We start from the raw sequence: 13,344 nt of genomic DNA, 5'->3' as shown, positions 1-13,344 counted from the left end.
CTTGTTAAGACAGACAAAAATGAAGAGCTACTTAGAGTTTTTCAGGAGAGTCTTCTAAAACAGGAGATGTGTCGTCCTGTACACAGTAGGGATCCGTAGTGGATCAATACATAGACAAACCTGGTGTTCTTAAAAATTCAAATTTTTCTAGGCAAGGACAGTCTTACCACGAAGTGCCTAGCATCTGAATACTATTCCAAAAAAAAACTCATAAGGATTCTGAGGCTCGATTCCAATCCAATCAAAAAAGGTCACAACAGAAAAATGTTTGGTTGTAATAAACTATTAGAAGGACACAGAGAAAGCAATAAATTATTTCATTGGTTGGACAAAAGTTACAAAATCACTTCAGTCAAATTGTGAGCTCAAAGTTAAGTCCATTCCTTTTCCTTATAATACTCAATAGCAACCGAACAGCCTACCAGTCGACCACGTTTTCCCTAACATTTCAAATCTTCCGTAATACCGTCCGCTTAATTGCATCCTCGGTAAGGATCACCTTAATGGCCAACATCGAAAGAAATTCAGTCAGAATTTTGCCGTTCTTGAGAACAAGACGATTTAAAGGCGAACCCTCTGCATCCCTTTAGGTATTTCTGTTCCTTGCCACGATTAAAGCCTCCCAAGGTTTTATACAGCAATCGTCGTTGCCTTCAGTATTTAATTCTACCATTGTAACTTGAAATCCTTTTTTCATTCCGCAATACTTACAGACCCTTCAAAAATTCTTTTCATTAAAACGTATTGTAGACATTTGCGACGTCAAGAAAGCTTAGCCGGAACTCCCCGTTGAAATGTTGAAATGTAGTTTACCATCTGACTGCGAATCTCTCCTGCTACCTTGAAAGGACAACTAACAGTGATATTACAGCCTCCGAGTCTACCTTGTCTCCCCAATCCTCAGCACGTCGAATCGTCTCCCACATCCTGAACGGCGTTCGCTATCCTGTCACGTTTCCTTCCCAACAAGTTCCCATGCAAAAATAGAGGAGGATTATTTACGTATATGTGTACATGAAAAAAGCAGAAACTCATTATGTCCTTTCTTCTTTTCATTTCGTTTTTCGTTTACGTTTTCTTCCATGTGACAACATCGTGGGATACTATCGTGTACGCTACACTATGGTCCTTCGTCGCGCTCCTTTACACCGAATAACCCTCTATGCATGGCATGGGGGTGTGTTATGTGTTCATGCATTCAACTCTCCTGTTTATACGATGGATGTCCTCCGTACAGTTCCACCGAAAATTATGCCGATCCAAGCCATGACTGATGTCCTACGCGAAGGAATGAGAGCCGCAATTTCATGTCAAATTCTCGAGGGTGATTTACCGGTTAGTTTCCGGTGGGAAAGAAATGGAAAACCGCTCCTCGGTACCGGGTAAGTGAAAATTATTTTGCATGGTTGGATTTTATCCGCTTCCAGGAATTTTATGTTTTGTATTTGTGTGCGATGTAGTCGAATATTCTTGTCGTCGTACTTTAGAGCGCTAAACCGGGAAAATGTGGATGCACGGTTTTAAAGAAAAAGGTGGTGCAACAAACTAGTCTCGAGAGCCCTCTACAATATGTTGAATATCCTGCTTACGGTTCAAGTTTATATTACACCAAGGGAAATAAACATTTCCATACTGGATATTCGCCCTCTACATTGTTTCTCTTGACTTGCCAAATAAAATAATAGTACAGGACCTGACCAATTAAGACCCCCGTTTAGGGCGATACATCCGAGATTTGTGAAAGACATTGCTTCAAATGATCCTCATCCTTTTCACAATCCCATAATATATAAAAATCCTATTTCAAGTTTACAAACTGTGACAAAAATGTCGTCCGTCCAGTCGCTCTCTATGGTTCTGAGTGTTGGCCGACTATAAAAGACAATGAACGGCGTCTTGCGGTAATGGAGACGAAGATCCTTCGTTGGACTAGTGGCGTCACACGTTTGGATCACATCCGAAATGAGGATATCCGCGATCGTTATAGGGTTGCACCGATCGTGGAAAAGTTTCGAGAGAGGCGTCTTCGATGGTATGGTCACGCAATTCACGCCAACGAGAATTCACTTGCCAAGATTGGTCTGAACATCGAAGTCGATGGTAAACGACCAAAAGGCAGACCTAACAACTGTGGCTTGATACGCTAGATGATGATTTTAAAGCCTCGAGATTGCACCCAGATCAGGCATTCGATAGAGCCAAATGGCGAAACCGATCACGACGAGCCGACCCCGCTTATGAACGGGATAAAGGCTGAAGAAAAAGAAGAAGAAACTGTGACAAATTTCCTTAAGGACTCAAATATCAAAATCAAAATAAAAAGAGGAATTATGTGTATTCCCCGGATCCAATACTATATCACCCCCTCGTCATGAAAGATGTCCTTGAATTGAATGCACTCACTCTCACAGGCAATTATGTCCGGCCCTAAGTTCTAGCGACCTAACCGTGGTCAAGCAAGAACGTGTGTAGTCCTGGGCCTATAGGGGTCACGACTAATCAATTCTGCCAGAAGAACTGCAACATTTGACGTGCACCATCGCAACAAAGCAAGCCAATGCAAAGCCACCACTTTGAAATGCCTCGAAAATCAACGATAGATATGAGTCATCCTTTAATTTTATTATTAACCCAACACTATCACCGTGTAACAGGGGCAGCACACCAACCTTCTAATTTCCCAACTCCGAGAAGTATGACGGTTCAGAGAAGGTCCTTAATATTTACCTACCAACCGACAATGGGATTCTTAGGATGGAGAACAAAAGAGTGCCTTATCCGAGATCGTTCTCAGATCGCAGTTATATACTTTCCTCTGGATCTTGCCGTAGACACCTCCAAACCTTTCAAAGACGCCAGGCGGATCAACTGGAGGAAGTTCGGTCAAGCTATCAAGAAGATCTGTCCAACCTCAGGAAGTTGACCTGGGAGATCTTCAACGTCTATTACACGCACAAACATTAGCAGCCATACAAGGACTGCCTGAAGAAGTGCAAGTCGGCCAAGAAGACTGCAAAGAAGCGGTCCTGTGTGAAAGATTGCCAGAACATTGAAATCACCAGCGAACCTGCGAGATTCAGTAATATTTTGTGTAAGAAATATAGGAGCCTATCCTTTTTTAAAAAGTTCAAAGCCGCCTGGATGAAATCTTCTAGTGAAACCCTGGAGTTGCTGGTTCAGATTCATTTCCCCGAAAGCGAGGAGGGCTGTGAGTCAGTGCCTTGTTTGGAGGGTATGTAGGAGCCTCTCCTTTTTTAAAAAGTTGAAAGCCGCCTGGATGAAATCTTCTAGTGAAACCCTGGAGTTGCTGGTTCAGATTCATTTCCCCGCCAGCGAGGAGGGCTGTGAGTCAGTGCCTTGTTTGGAGAATATGTAGGAGCTTATCCTTTTTTAAAAAGTTCAAAGCCGCCTGGATGAAATCTTCTAGTGAAACCCTGGAGTTTCTGGTTCAGATTTATTTCCCCACCAGCGAGGAGGGCTGTGAATCAGTGCCTTGTTTGGATGGTATGGTATCCTATCCAGTCCTGTGAGACCATCAAATCGGTAACTACCAAAGATAAAGTCGGCTGGACTATAAACAGCTTCTCCATATAAAAATCTTCGCGCCCAGACAGAATACTGCCAACCATGCTACAGAAGCAGCAACAAAGTGTTGCGCCGTGGCTTGTCGAGTTTTACAGGAGCTGTATCGCTTGGGGATACGTACTTCACTCTTGAACGTCACCGACTGGTTATTAAGAGAGGCGCACGCACGTAGTTATCAGTTTCACTTCTCTTATGTTAAAAGCCTTAGAGTGCACCCTGGACATCCACTTAAAGACGATTATGGAGAAAAGTCTCAAGCACACCCACCTCAAATGCAGCTCCACATAAATCGCCCCTCCTCCCCCATTAGGTACTTAACATGGCCAAGCCGGACTAGCATTATATTCTAAATGCCTTCCTGGATATATAGGGAACATTCAACAACATTAGTGCTAACGCCATCGAGGAAACCTTAACCTTGACGGGGTATCTTTCGCATTGAATAATGTCCATGCTAGGAACTAGAATAATCCAGTCTGATTTAAGCGGTAGCCGCTTGATCAGAGCTGTGAGCAGAGGTACGGGCCAGAGTGGCCCAATTTCTCCGGTTCTCTGGTTGATAGTGATTTACGAAATTCAACACATATTGAATAGGCACGAGGCGAAGCTGGTGGCGCATCCCGACAATTTGGTAATATTGGTGTCATGGATGCTTCCCTCCGTTATAAATGACATCCTGAAAGAGCTTTGGGAAAGGTGAGCCTAAGAACACGTGATGCCGACTCGGCTTAAACCCAACCAAAACGGAGCCCATGCTATTTACCACCAAAACAAGGATACCCAAATTCCACTTTCAACGGCTAAATGAACAAAGATTAAATCTTTCCTCCAATGTAAAATAAAGGATCCGAAGCTAAATTGGAGATTGCGGGTTAAGAAAGCCTACCTAGCCGGCTGCGCCTGCGGAGTAGCAGGAGGACCTCTGCAAGGAAATTGGGTCTCCAGCCGAGGATAGTTCTCTGCATATATACGGTCGTCGTACATCCTACCCTAACGTGCCATTGCAGGCGCTGAGCAAAAAGTGCAATGAAACGAAGCTTAACAGGATTCAAGGAACCGTGTTCTGCAATCCTGCCCGGCAAATTCTCCCCCCTCTCTTACGCCTCCTCCCTTTAGACATCCACATAAAATACGCTTTAAGGGGCAGTGCTTTCAGACTACTGATGTTGAATAGCGACTCCTATAGCCCTTGTAACACTACAACAACTAGACGAAGTACCTCGGGAACTCTGAAAATTCCCCCCGGACTACGCCACACGCAAGCCGAACTTCACGGGAAACTTTGCTCCGGATTTTCCAACCAGGGTAGAGTGGAAGACCAGCAGCGTATTGGAAGGCTATATCACTGTATTCTCCATCGATGGATCAAAGATACTTTGTGGAATCGGTGCAAGCCAAATCGCACGGTCGCCCAGAATTGGGCGGTGTATTCTAAGCGGAAGTACTGACGATACTGGAAGCCTGTCGAGGGCTGATCTAGGCCCCATTAAGGCCTTATACTCAATGGCGATATCCTCCAGACTGGTGGAGCAATATAGGAAGTCCTCAGTTCTCGATCATAGAAACATAGATGGGAATGAGCAGGCTGACGAACTAGCCAAGTGGATTCTGCTCTTGACAGTCCCTCGGTGGGCTCATATAACAAACCCCGATCGTGAGAGCTCTTGTGAGATTACGACAATATGCATGGGGCACTGGCCCTTAAGGGACCATGCTGCCGGGCTCGGACTACTCTGCAACTCGCATTGTCGAAGCTGTGGAGAAGAGGAAGAAACCCTCAAGCACTTCGTTTGCGATTACCCAACAGTAAACGACCCGTTACAGCCATCTGAGAGATTTCTGGATGCAGGATGAGAGTTGCTTTCCTTCGTTTATGTTGCGGCCTGGCTCTGAAGACCTGAGCCGGCTGGACTGGGCTTGGGAGAATAGAAAATTGCCAATGACAGTACGAGCCTTGCTCGATGATATTTTCCATATTTTTCATTTTCCATATTTTCAATTTTCAAAGGGTTCAAACCACCGCAAAAAATCAACAACAAAGAACAAATTTTAGATTTCCGTCCAATCACGAAATGTGATGTTAACTGACACTCTACCTACTGTTGGGTGGGACAGTCCGCTCCGTTGACCTAAAATCGGTTTATTTATTATTATTATTAATATTAATGTAAATGCAATTAATGTAAACAAAGTGGGAAGTGCTTAAGTTTGTGCGCCGTCAACTCTACCACCCCTGAGGCTTTTACTCGGCCCACTTGATATTTTTATATATATATGTGCAGCGGCCTCAGATCTGAAGGCGTCGGTTTGATTTCAAAAGAAGGGGAAGTAATAATAATAATCATTGGGCCGGTAATCCGATTGGATCAAGGCCAAGTGTGATATAGCACTCCATTCAAGACCCTTACATTACAGGATAACAGTACCCTGTAGGAGGCATCGTGGTTAGCATTGCTTTCCTTTTTTCACTCCCGTATTCATTAACAGCTGGGTCGGTCTATCTGCCACCATTGAGATTTGAAACGCAGCCTTCCGTAAGATAGTGCTCTAACCACTGAACTCCAAATACTCAGGCCTTTTGTTAACCCCCTTGTCCTATTCCCCGAAATCCCCTATTCAATGACCTGCCGCATACGTCGTTCGCAGGTCTGAGGAGGCCGGGAAACTCTATATAAAGTGCAAGACCATCTCCTGATCCTCCTCATATTGGCTTCAGATACCCGAGACTACCGCAATTTCGACCATATGACAGTCCCACGGGCGATGTGCCGTAAAATTCTTGTCATGGTTTTTATGTTCCACTTCTTAACGGACAAAAAAATACCGTTCTAGCGGTTCTAAGTTCTTTCACAAAGATCTTAGCCTGCCGGCAGGATTTCAAATTTCTCCATTCGGTTGCGTCAATCCTTGCAGTTTTATCCTTCAAGTAGACTTGACAGTGGATGGGCGGATTCCAAGTGCTGACTCTGGCTCCACCATGTGGATCTACGCCCTTGGCGAGCCAGTCTAATAACTTCCTCAAATTTCAGTGCCAACTGGTGGCAACGCCACCCCTCCGGCCTTGATATATTGTTGCTATTTACTTCAGTGAAGATTATTATGTCTGTAATCCCAAAAGGCTCGTGGCTATTTGTCAAGAAGCATCCTTGTCGTTTTCCTGCACTTGGCAAGCAACTTAATTCCTTTTTTGTAGTCCACACTCCTCTTTTTTGGGTTAAACACTCAAGTTTTCAAGAAAGAAGGACAAAGTTAACTGACAGTTTCGTCCAGGGCAGAGGCAACTCATCAGACGCTGCCTCACCTCTGCCCTGGGAGCAGCGTGACCGAAAGTAACGACAGTAAATGGAGCGATTACCATCTGTCGTTACTTCCGGTCACGCTGCTCCCAGGGTAGGGGTGAGGCAGCGTCTGATGAGTTGCCTCTGCCCTGGACGACACCGTCAGTCAACTTTGTCGTTCTTTTATGATCACCTGTTTTCTTTCTTAATTCAAGCAATGGATTGGCTTAGGCGCTCAGTTCTAATCTGTTCCTCGGCAAATCTGTTTTCCGGAGTCCTTGCCCATTACGAAATCAATGCCGCTGTGATCCAAGAGCATGATATCGTGCAATACTCTCCCCTCTCTGGCAAGAGCTTGCTTGTCAAAGGATGCCACCGTGGTGTGACCTGACCACAGTGAAGAAAGTGGGTTCATTACCCAATTTCGGTTCCTACTAAATACTCTAATAATCTTGATCCTCTTGCATGATGTTTGAACTTCCCCAGGATATATGTTCTGCTGTGAACTTTGTCTACGTCATAGAGGATTGCAGAGCACCAAATAATAAGAAATCTCCCTGTTGACTTTTTATGGTAAGTTTGACGGTTATGATGTCGCCATCACATAGATGGTTAGCCAAGTTATCTTAGAGCCCTTTTGAAACCACCATACAGAAGCGGGATCTACCACTTCTAGTGGCATACGACAGGTCAACGTCGGAAGTTTAACCCTCTGGTTTCCTCACTAACAGTCATTCTTGTATGAGGTATGTATATATCTTGCAGCTTTTGATCCGACAACTGATTGTTGCAGTGACCATTTTACAATGTTTCAGATTTATTTAGGAAATATGGAACCTCAGCAATGCCTCAGATAATGATGTCATGGTGTCAGCTTCAATGACCTTATTGACCAGACAACCCAGTATCCGCGCAGGTACTCGAGGAGCACCACTGTATATCTTTATTAGACTCCTTTGAACACCTGGATGTCACATTTAGTTACCAAGATCCATTTATTCCCTAACACACCATAAGCATAGATCAGTGCATTTTATCGGAAATCACATGCATTTTCGAACCACTTAAATAGCTTTTCATTCAAAATCTTGCTCTGCCAACACTATTCGTCTACAACTTCACTAGAGATATAAGCCTGCCCTTCAAAATGTGCAAAATGGGCTTACCTCATAACAGACACAATCGGAATTGAGGAGAGGGGACCCTCACGTCTCCAACAAGAGCAAGATAGCGCCTACTGTGTAGAACTTTCCTATAAAATTTCAGAGATGCCTTTAAAAATAAGGTCAAGGGACGCTCAGCTTATTTGAACGTGACCGACTGGGTGGGATGACAATCCGGGGAGTAACCCTAAAAAGTTTCGAGCCACCACATTGTGTTATGTACGTTATTCAAATAAGTCTGGCTTTAAGACGAAATCAACCGTGTTAACGAAATACACACCCGCGAGAATTGGAATCACCTTTCGTCGAAGCACAACATCAGATGAAAACGCATTCACTCTGGTATTATGAACCTCGATCAAAATTTCAGTATATAAGTAAAATCGACTTCGACACTCAGCTGGAGCGAAAAGCGAAGGAGTCATGCTTCTGTACAATACATTCTTCTTTTTCTTCAGCCTTTGTCCCGTTCACAAGCGGGTTCGGCTCGTCGTAATCAGTTTCGCCATTTTATTTTATCAAATGCTTGATCTGGATGCAATTGCGAAGCTTTTAAATCCCCATCCAGCGTATTTTTTATCAGCCTTTTGGTCGTTTATCATCGACTTCGATATTCAGACCTAACTTGATAAGTGAATTCTCGTTAGCGCGGATTAAGTGACCATATTATCGAAGACGCCTCTTTCGCAGTTTTTCCACGATCGGTGCAACCCCATATCGATGGGGGATATCCTTATTTCGGATGCGATCAAACGCCACTAGCCCAACGCAACATGTTCGTCTCCATCACCGCAAGACACAGTTCATTGCCTTTTATAGTCGGCCAACACTCAGAACCATAAAGAGCGACAGGATGGACGATATTGCAATTAAGATGTTGCTCGAGATCATCTTCGCTATTAGACGTTAAGAAAATATCATCTGCATAAAGCAGTGTATAGGGCGCTGGACATTGGATGTCGCGTGTGACGGTGTCATGCGGACCATGCGTACAACTTGGTACTGACTTTGTCCGTAAATTCGATCCCTTATAGGATTTATTTGCTCCTTTCATCTGCTCTATTGAAGATATGCAATACGTCAACAATCAACATTGATTTACAGCATTCCAAGGAGTAAGAGTAGAACCTGCCATTAAGAGGTTTCGGTATTTTGAAGTTTAAAGTTGAAACCAAACCTGACTGCCTCAGAGAACATGAGAATTTCATACTTCTACTGCCATTTCAGCTTCCTAGAACCTAATCGTAGAAAATGAACAGAGACTAAAATCCATTGCAACAAATCTTTAGCAACTGTGATTGTTATCTAAATGACCATCCTTTCAGAAATCTGCTATTGACAAAGACACCACCGTCCCACCCTGTCACTTCAAAGCCACAACTGCCACGAAACTTCATAACTATTCATATAAATTCCTTCCACTCTGGAATTCCTTAAATTTTCTTCCCAGCATTCTCTCATTTAGAGCACCTTTCCATGGCTGAATAAATATGAAGTCTTGTCCGCATAACATACGCTGCAATGGAGAACTCCTTGCTTCAGGTATGTACACACAGTGTTCAAGCCTTTTCGATTTAATTAAAAAACTTCAATGAATTCATATTTCAAGGAGAAAATGTGCACCGGAGGTTATTATCCTTTGCATCCACCAACCATTGCTACATGGCTCCAGTTCCACGCATTTCTATGACATTCCGGTGCTGGGAATTTCATTTCCGCACGACCACATTTTTTGCTCCTTCGTCTTCCTTTTCCACAGATAGAGCATCGCTTCGGAAAATTCCATATGCTAGGGTTTGATTTGAATTCTTCCCCTGACTATGGCATAGTTGCGATGTCCTGTGCCGCTATATTCATGCAATGGCATCTCCCCCCCCCCCTTCTCCAGGCACCTCCTATACATCTGGAGTCTAGTCCTAGGGAACTGGCAAGTGGAATGAGCCCCGAACTATAGATCGAGGCTGCTCTCTAGTCATCCATACTATTGCATCCGCATCCTTGCTCAGCGTTGTAGTCAGTACAAGGAAAACTCCCGACAGCGGTGTGTCAACATTTGAAGATTTCAATTATCGAAATGGGTTGCGAAATTAGATTTAAGTAAGACGAATCTTGCTCGTACCGTGAGCATGAAGCATCAAACCTCCGAGGTCTAATGTACGCCAGCTCCGTAAAAACTCCGGCCGGCAAGGACGCAACGCTGAAAACCTTCTTCAGATCATCTGAATTTCCTACATAAGAAATTCGAACGTAGAAGGCGAGGAGCGAGCATTTTCGAGAATTTTAAAGAGCCATTTGGCTAATGAAAATGTTGTTAAGATAATGGCACAATTTAAAGGAAGCGACGGCATTTCCAGAAATGAATTTATTCTCCACGGATGAATTTTAAAAGTTCTCTGGTGGACAGGATCAAATCTTCTTAAGTGGGTTGTATGCAACTTCAAGGTTTTCCATCTAATGCAGGCAAATGAGACAAATTCTCATTATCTGCGATTTGAATTTAAAAGTAATTGCTTTGTGCGGAGTAACCAGAGCCAGCTCGAGAGAAAATTAGGGGTAGAATTTCGGGGTATGTCCTTTATTCCCGCGCAGGGTAATTTATTATGAAGAGTAGTCTGTAAGTCATATTAGACCGCAACATAGCCTACTCGTGTTTTGACTTTGGGTGTCAGTCTCTTTAAAAAACCTTTAAACTGTCATCAGAGGTTTTAATATCTCCAAAGTAGAGAGAAAAGGAGAAAGTGAAAAATTTTGAGAATAGGAGTATCAAGAAAGTGTGAGTCGGTAGAATTAGGACGTATTGAGTCCGGAATAAAAACAAGGTCCCTTAACCGTAGTTGTAATTATAGCAAAGGTATCCTGAAACCCATGAAAAAACATGGCGAAAGCTTGATCAACAAAGAGCAGATTGGTTTTCCCTTTGAACCCCTTACACTGGCCACACTTTGGGTCATTTTGAAATAATCTGCAAAGCTTAAATTTCCATGCCATCGTTCTTCATCGATTTAGGGAAGGCTTTCGACAGCAGGAACATGGAGTGTATCTAATGTGCTCTATACAGGAGAGATATTCCGGAGAAATTAATAGCTATCACCGCAGCACCATATGATAATGCAAATCACGTACTACACCGAGGTAACATTTTTGAAGAATTTGGGGTCCAAAGCAGAGTTTTCGGGGTTGCATCTTGTCACCGATTTTACTTCATCTTGTTATCGGTGACGTTCTTCATACTCCATTGTTCTGAGGATGTGAAAGAGTTAAAAGTTCAAAGACCTGGACTATGTGAATGAAATCTATTTGCTCTCTCCCCGAGGCATGTATATTGGCCAAATACCTCTCCGTTTAGGAAAAGAGGCAAATAGAGTTGGACTAAAGATAAACACCAGCAGAACCAAGGCTCTCAATCTGATGATTCAGCGCACTCTTCGTATCTGGATTGATCGGTAGAACATGGAAGGCGCCGATCAATTTCTGTAGCTCAGAGGCGTCGTCTCTGCGATAATACCGAACTTGATGTCACTCGACACATTTACGATGCTAGATCCCTTTTCGGTACTTTATCAAAAATCTACACATATCTCAATAACAATATCAAGTTGAAACTGTTTTGCGCTAACGGGCGGGGTGGGGGGTGGGATTCGAAGCATTTGTCAATACATATCTACGACTTGTCATCGGAGTGCGCTGAATTGATACAAATTCAAATAAAGAATTTCGTCGACGCATAGGCCAGTTAACCGTGGACTTGTTGATCAGAAGGCGAAAGTGGCAGTGGATAAGTCACGCTTTAAGGAAAGGCGACAGCTCTATTACAGTGGAATCGACAATTCCGGGATGATCGACGAATGGGCCGTCCATCAAAGTCATGAAAGAACTAGCCTGGAACCGTTCCACACATTACTTCAGGCTAGCCCTCCCGCTTTCCTGGCTTTGGAAACTTTCAAATCAAGGAATTCTTTTCATAAACTGGTGGTGAGAGGAGAAAGGGGGTGGTGGGTTCAGAGAACCCCTTGCCATTCGGTCCCCCCGCCGATCGAGCTCAATCTTCTTCGCAATAAGAAGAGCCCGAACATAAGACGCATCACGACTCCATCTGCCAGCGCTCCTCATTATCCCTTTGACAATGTTGTCTAGAGAGAGCTTCCCTGCGTCTGTATAAAGCTGTTGATGAAAGCCACTCCACCTTTCACAAAACGAAAAGGTGTATTCAGAGTCCTCAGCCACTCCATTGCAGGACACACAATCAAGAGATCGTGCCTTCCCAATCCTATCTAGGTAAGACTGAAACCCTCTATACCCACTTAACAGTTGGGTAACGAAGTAATCAATCTCATCGTGGGTTCGGTTCAGCCACGGACCTAAATTGTCGATAAGCGGCACAGTCCATCTGCCTCTTGGCTCATTTTGCCAAGAGAGTTGCGCCTCAGTAAGTGTACGTTGAGGTTCTTCACGGCAACCGCCTCTCTTAAGTTTTCGCCCTTGCGGCTGTAGATAGCTTTACGCTCTTTAACAAGGAGGGCAACGGGGATCACTCCCGCATTCACCAGCACGGCTGGTTCTGAGGCAGTGCGACACGCAGACAACACTCGCAAAGCTCCCTGTCTCTGCATTTGAGCAAGGCGCTTTCGATGCACCTACTTGTCAAGGACGTCAGCCCATACGTCCGCGCCACAGAGCAGAACGGACTGCGTTGCTCCCATAAAAAAGGACATCTTCTAGTAGATATAGGACGCCCGGCATTCGCCGTTAGCCGATTCAAGGCCGAGACTCCAGCGGCTGTTTTGATTAGCTCGAAGAAAGCCACCGTTGAGTTGACCATTAAACCAAAGTATTTAACAGCTGGTGTTGGCTCTACATTCAACTCGTCGAACGATATGGAGCGCAAGGTCGGGATTGTTTTTCTGGTCAAGATTACTATTTCGCTTTTTCCCAACCTCAGGCTGAAACCATGAGCAGTCATCCATCCGCTTACCCATCGCTTCAATATGCTAAGTCTGCTTTGCGCCTGTTCAACAGTGCGTCAGACAACAAGTGCCGCAACGTCGTCTGCATAACCGACCAGGCGCGACTCTTCGGGCATATCGAGTCTCAGCAGACTATCGTAGGAAGCGTTCCAGAGGCCCGGCCCTAGGATGGATCTCTGTACTACTCTCGACGTGATCTCCATCTTCCTCTAGCCCTCTAGCGTTTCATAGAGCAGAGAACCGTTCTCAAATAATCCCTTAATATCCGTAAGACATAGTTCACGCGTGGAAATTACATTCTAGTGTACCTAGAATGTCCTTCCATTGCACGCAATTGAATGCATTTCTGACATC

The 13,344-nt window shown here is 44.2% G+C and overlaps 1 protein-coding gene across 3 annotated transcripts in view; it reads left to right on the top strand.

Annotated features, from left to right (window-relative positions):
* Positions 1 to 13,344, top strand: part of LOC119650092 (Down syndrome cell adhesion molecule-like protein Dscam2) — a 305,680-nt gene that overhangs the window by 253,522 nt on the left and 38,814 nt on the right. For all 3 annotated transcript variants that reach the window (XM_038052607.1, XM_038052609.1, XM_038052608.1), the window contains exon 17: positions 1,238 to 1,382. In XM_038052607.1, coding sequence (XP_037908535.1) covers positions 1,238 to 1,382 — 145 coding nt within the window. The remainder of the gene's footprint in view (positions 1 to 1,237; positions 1,383 to 13,344) is intronic.

The sequence above is a fragment of the Hermetia illucens genome, chromosome 2 (genome assembly GCF_905115235.1).
Source record: "Hermetia illucens chromosome 2, iHerIll2.2.curated.20191125, whole genome shotgun sequence".
NCBI classification, from domain to species: Eukaryota; Metazoa; Arthropoda; class Insecta; order Diptera; family Stratiomyidae; genus Hermetia; species Hermetia illucens.
Note: the sequence above shows the minus strand (reverse complement) of the source record. Positions and strands in the feature narration are given on the sequence as shown.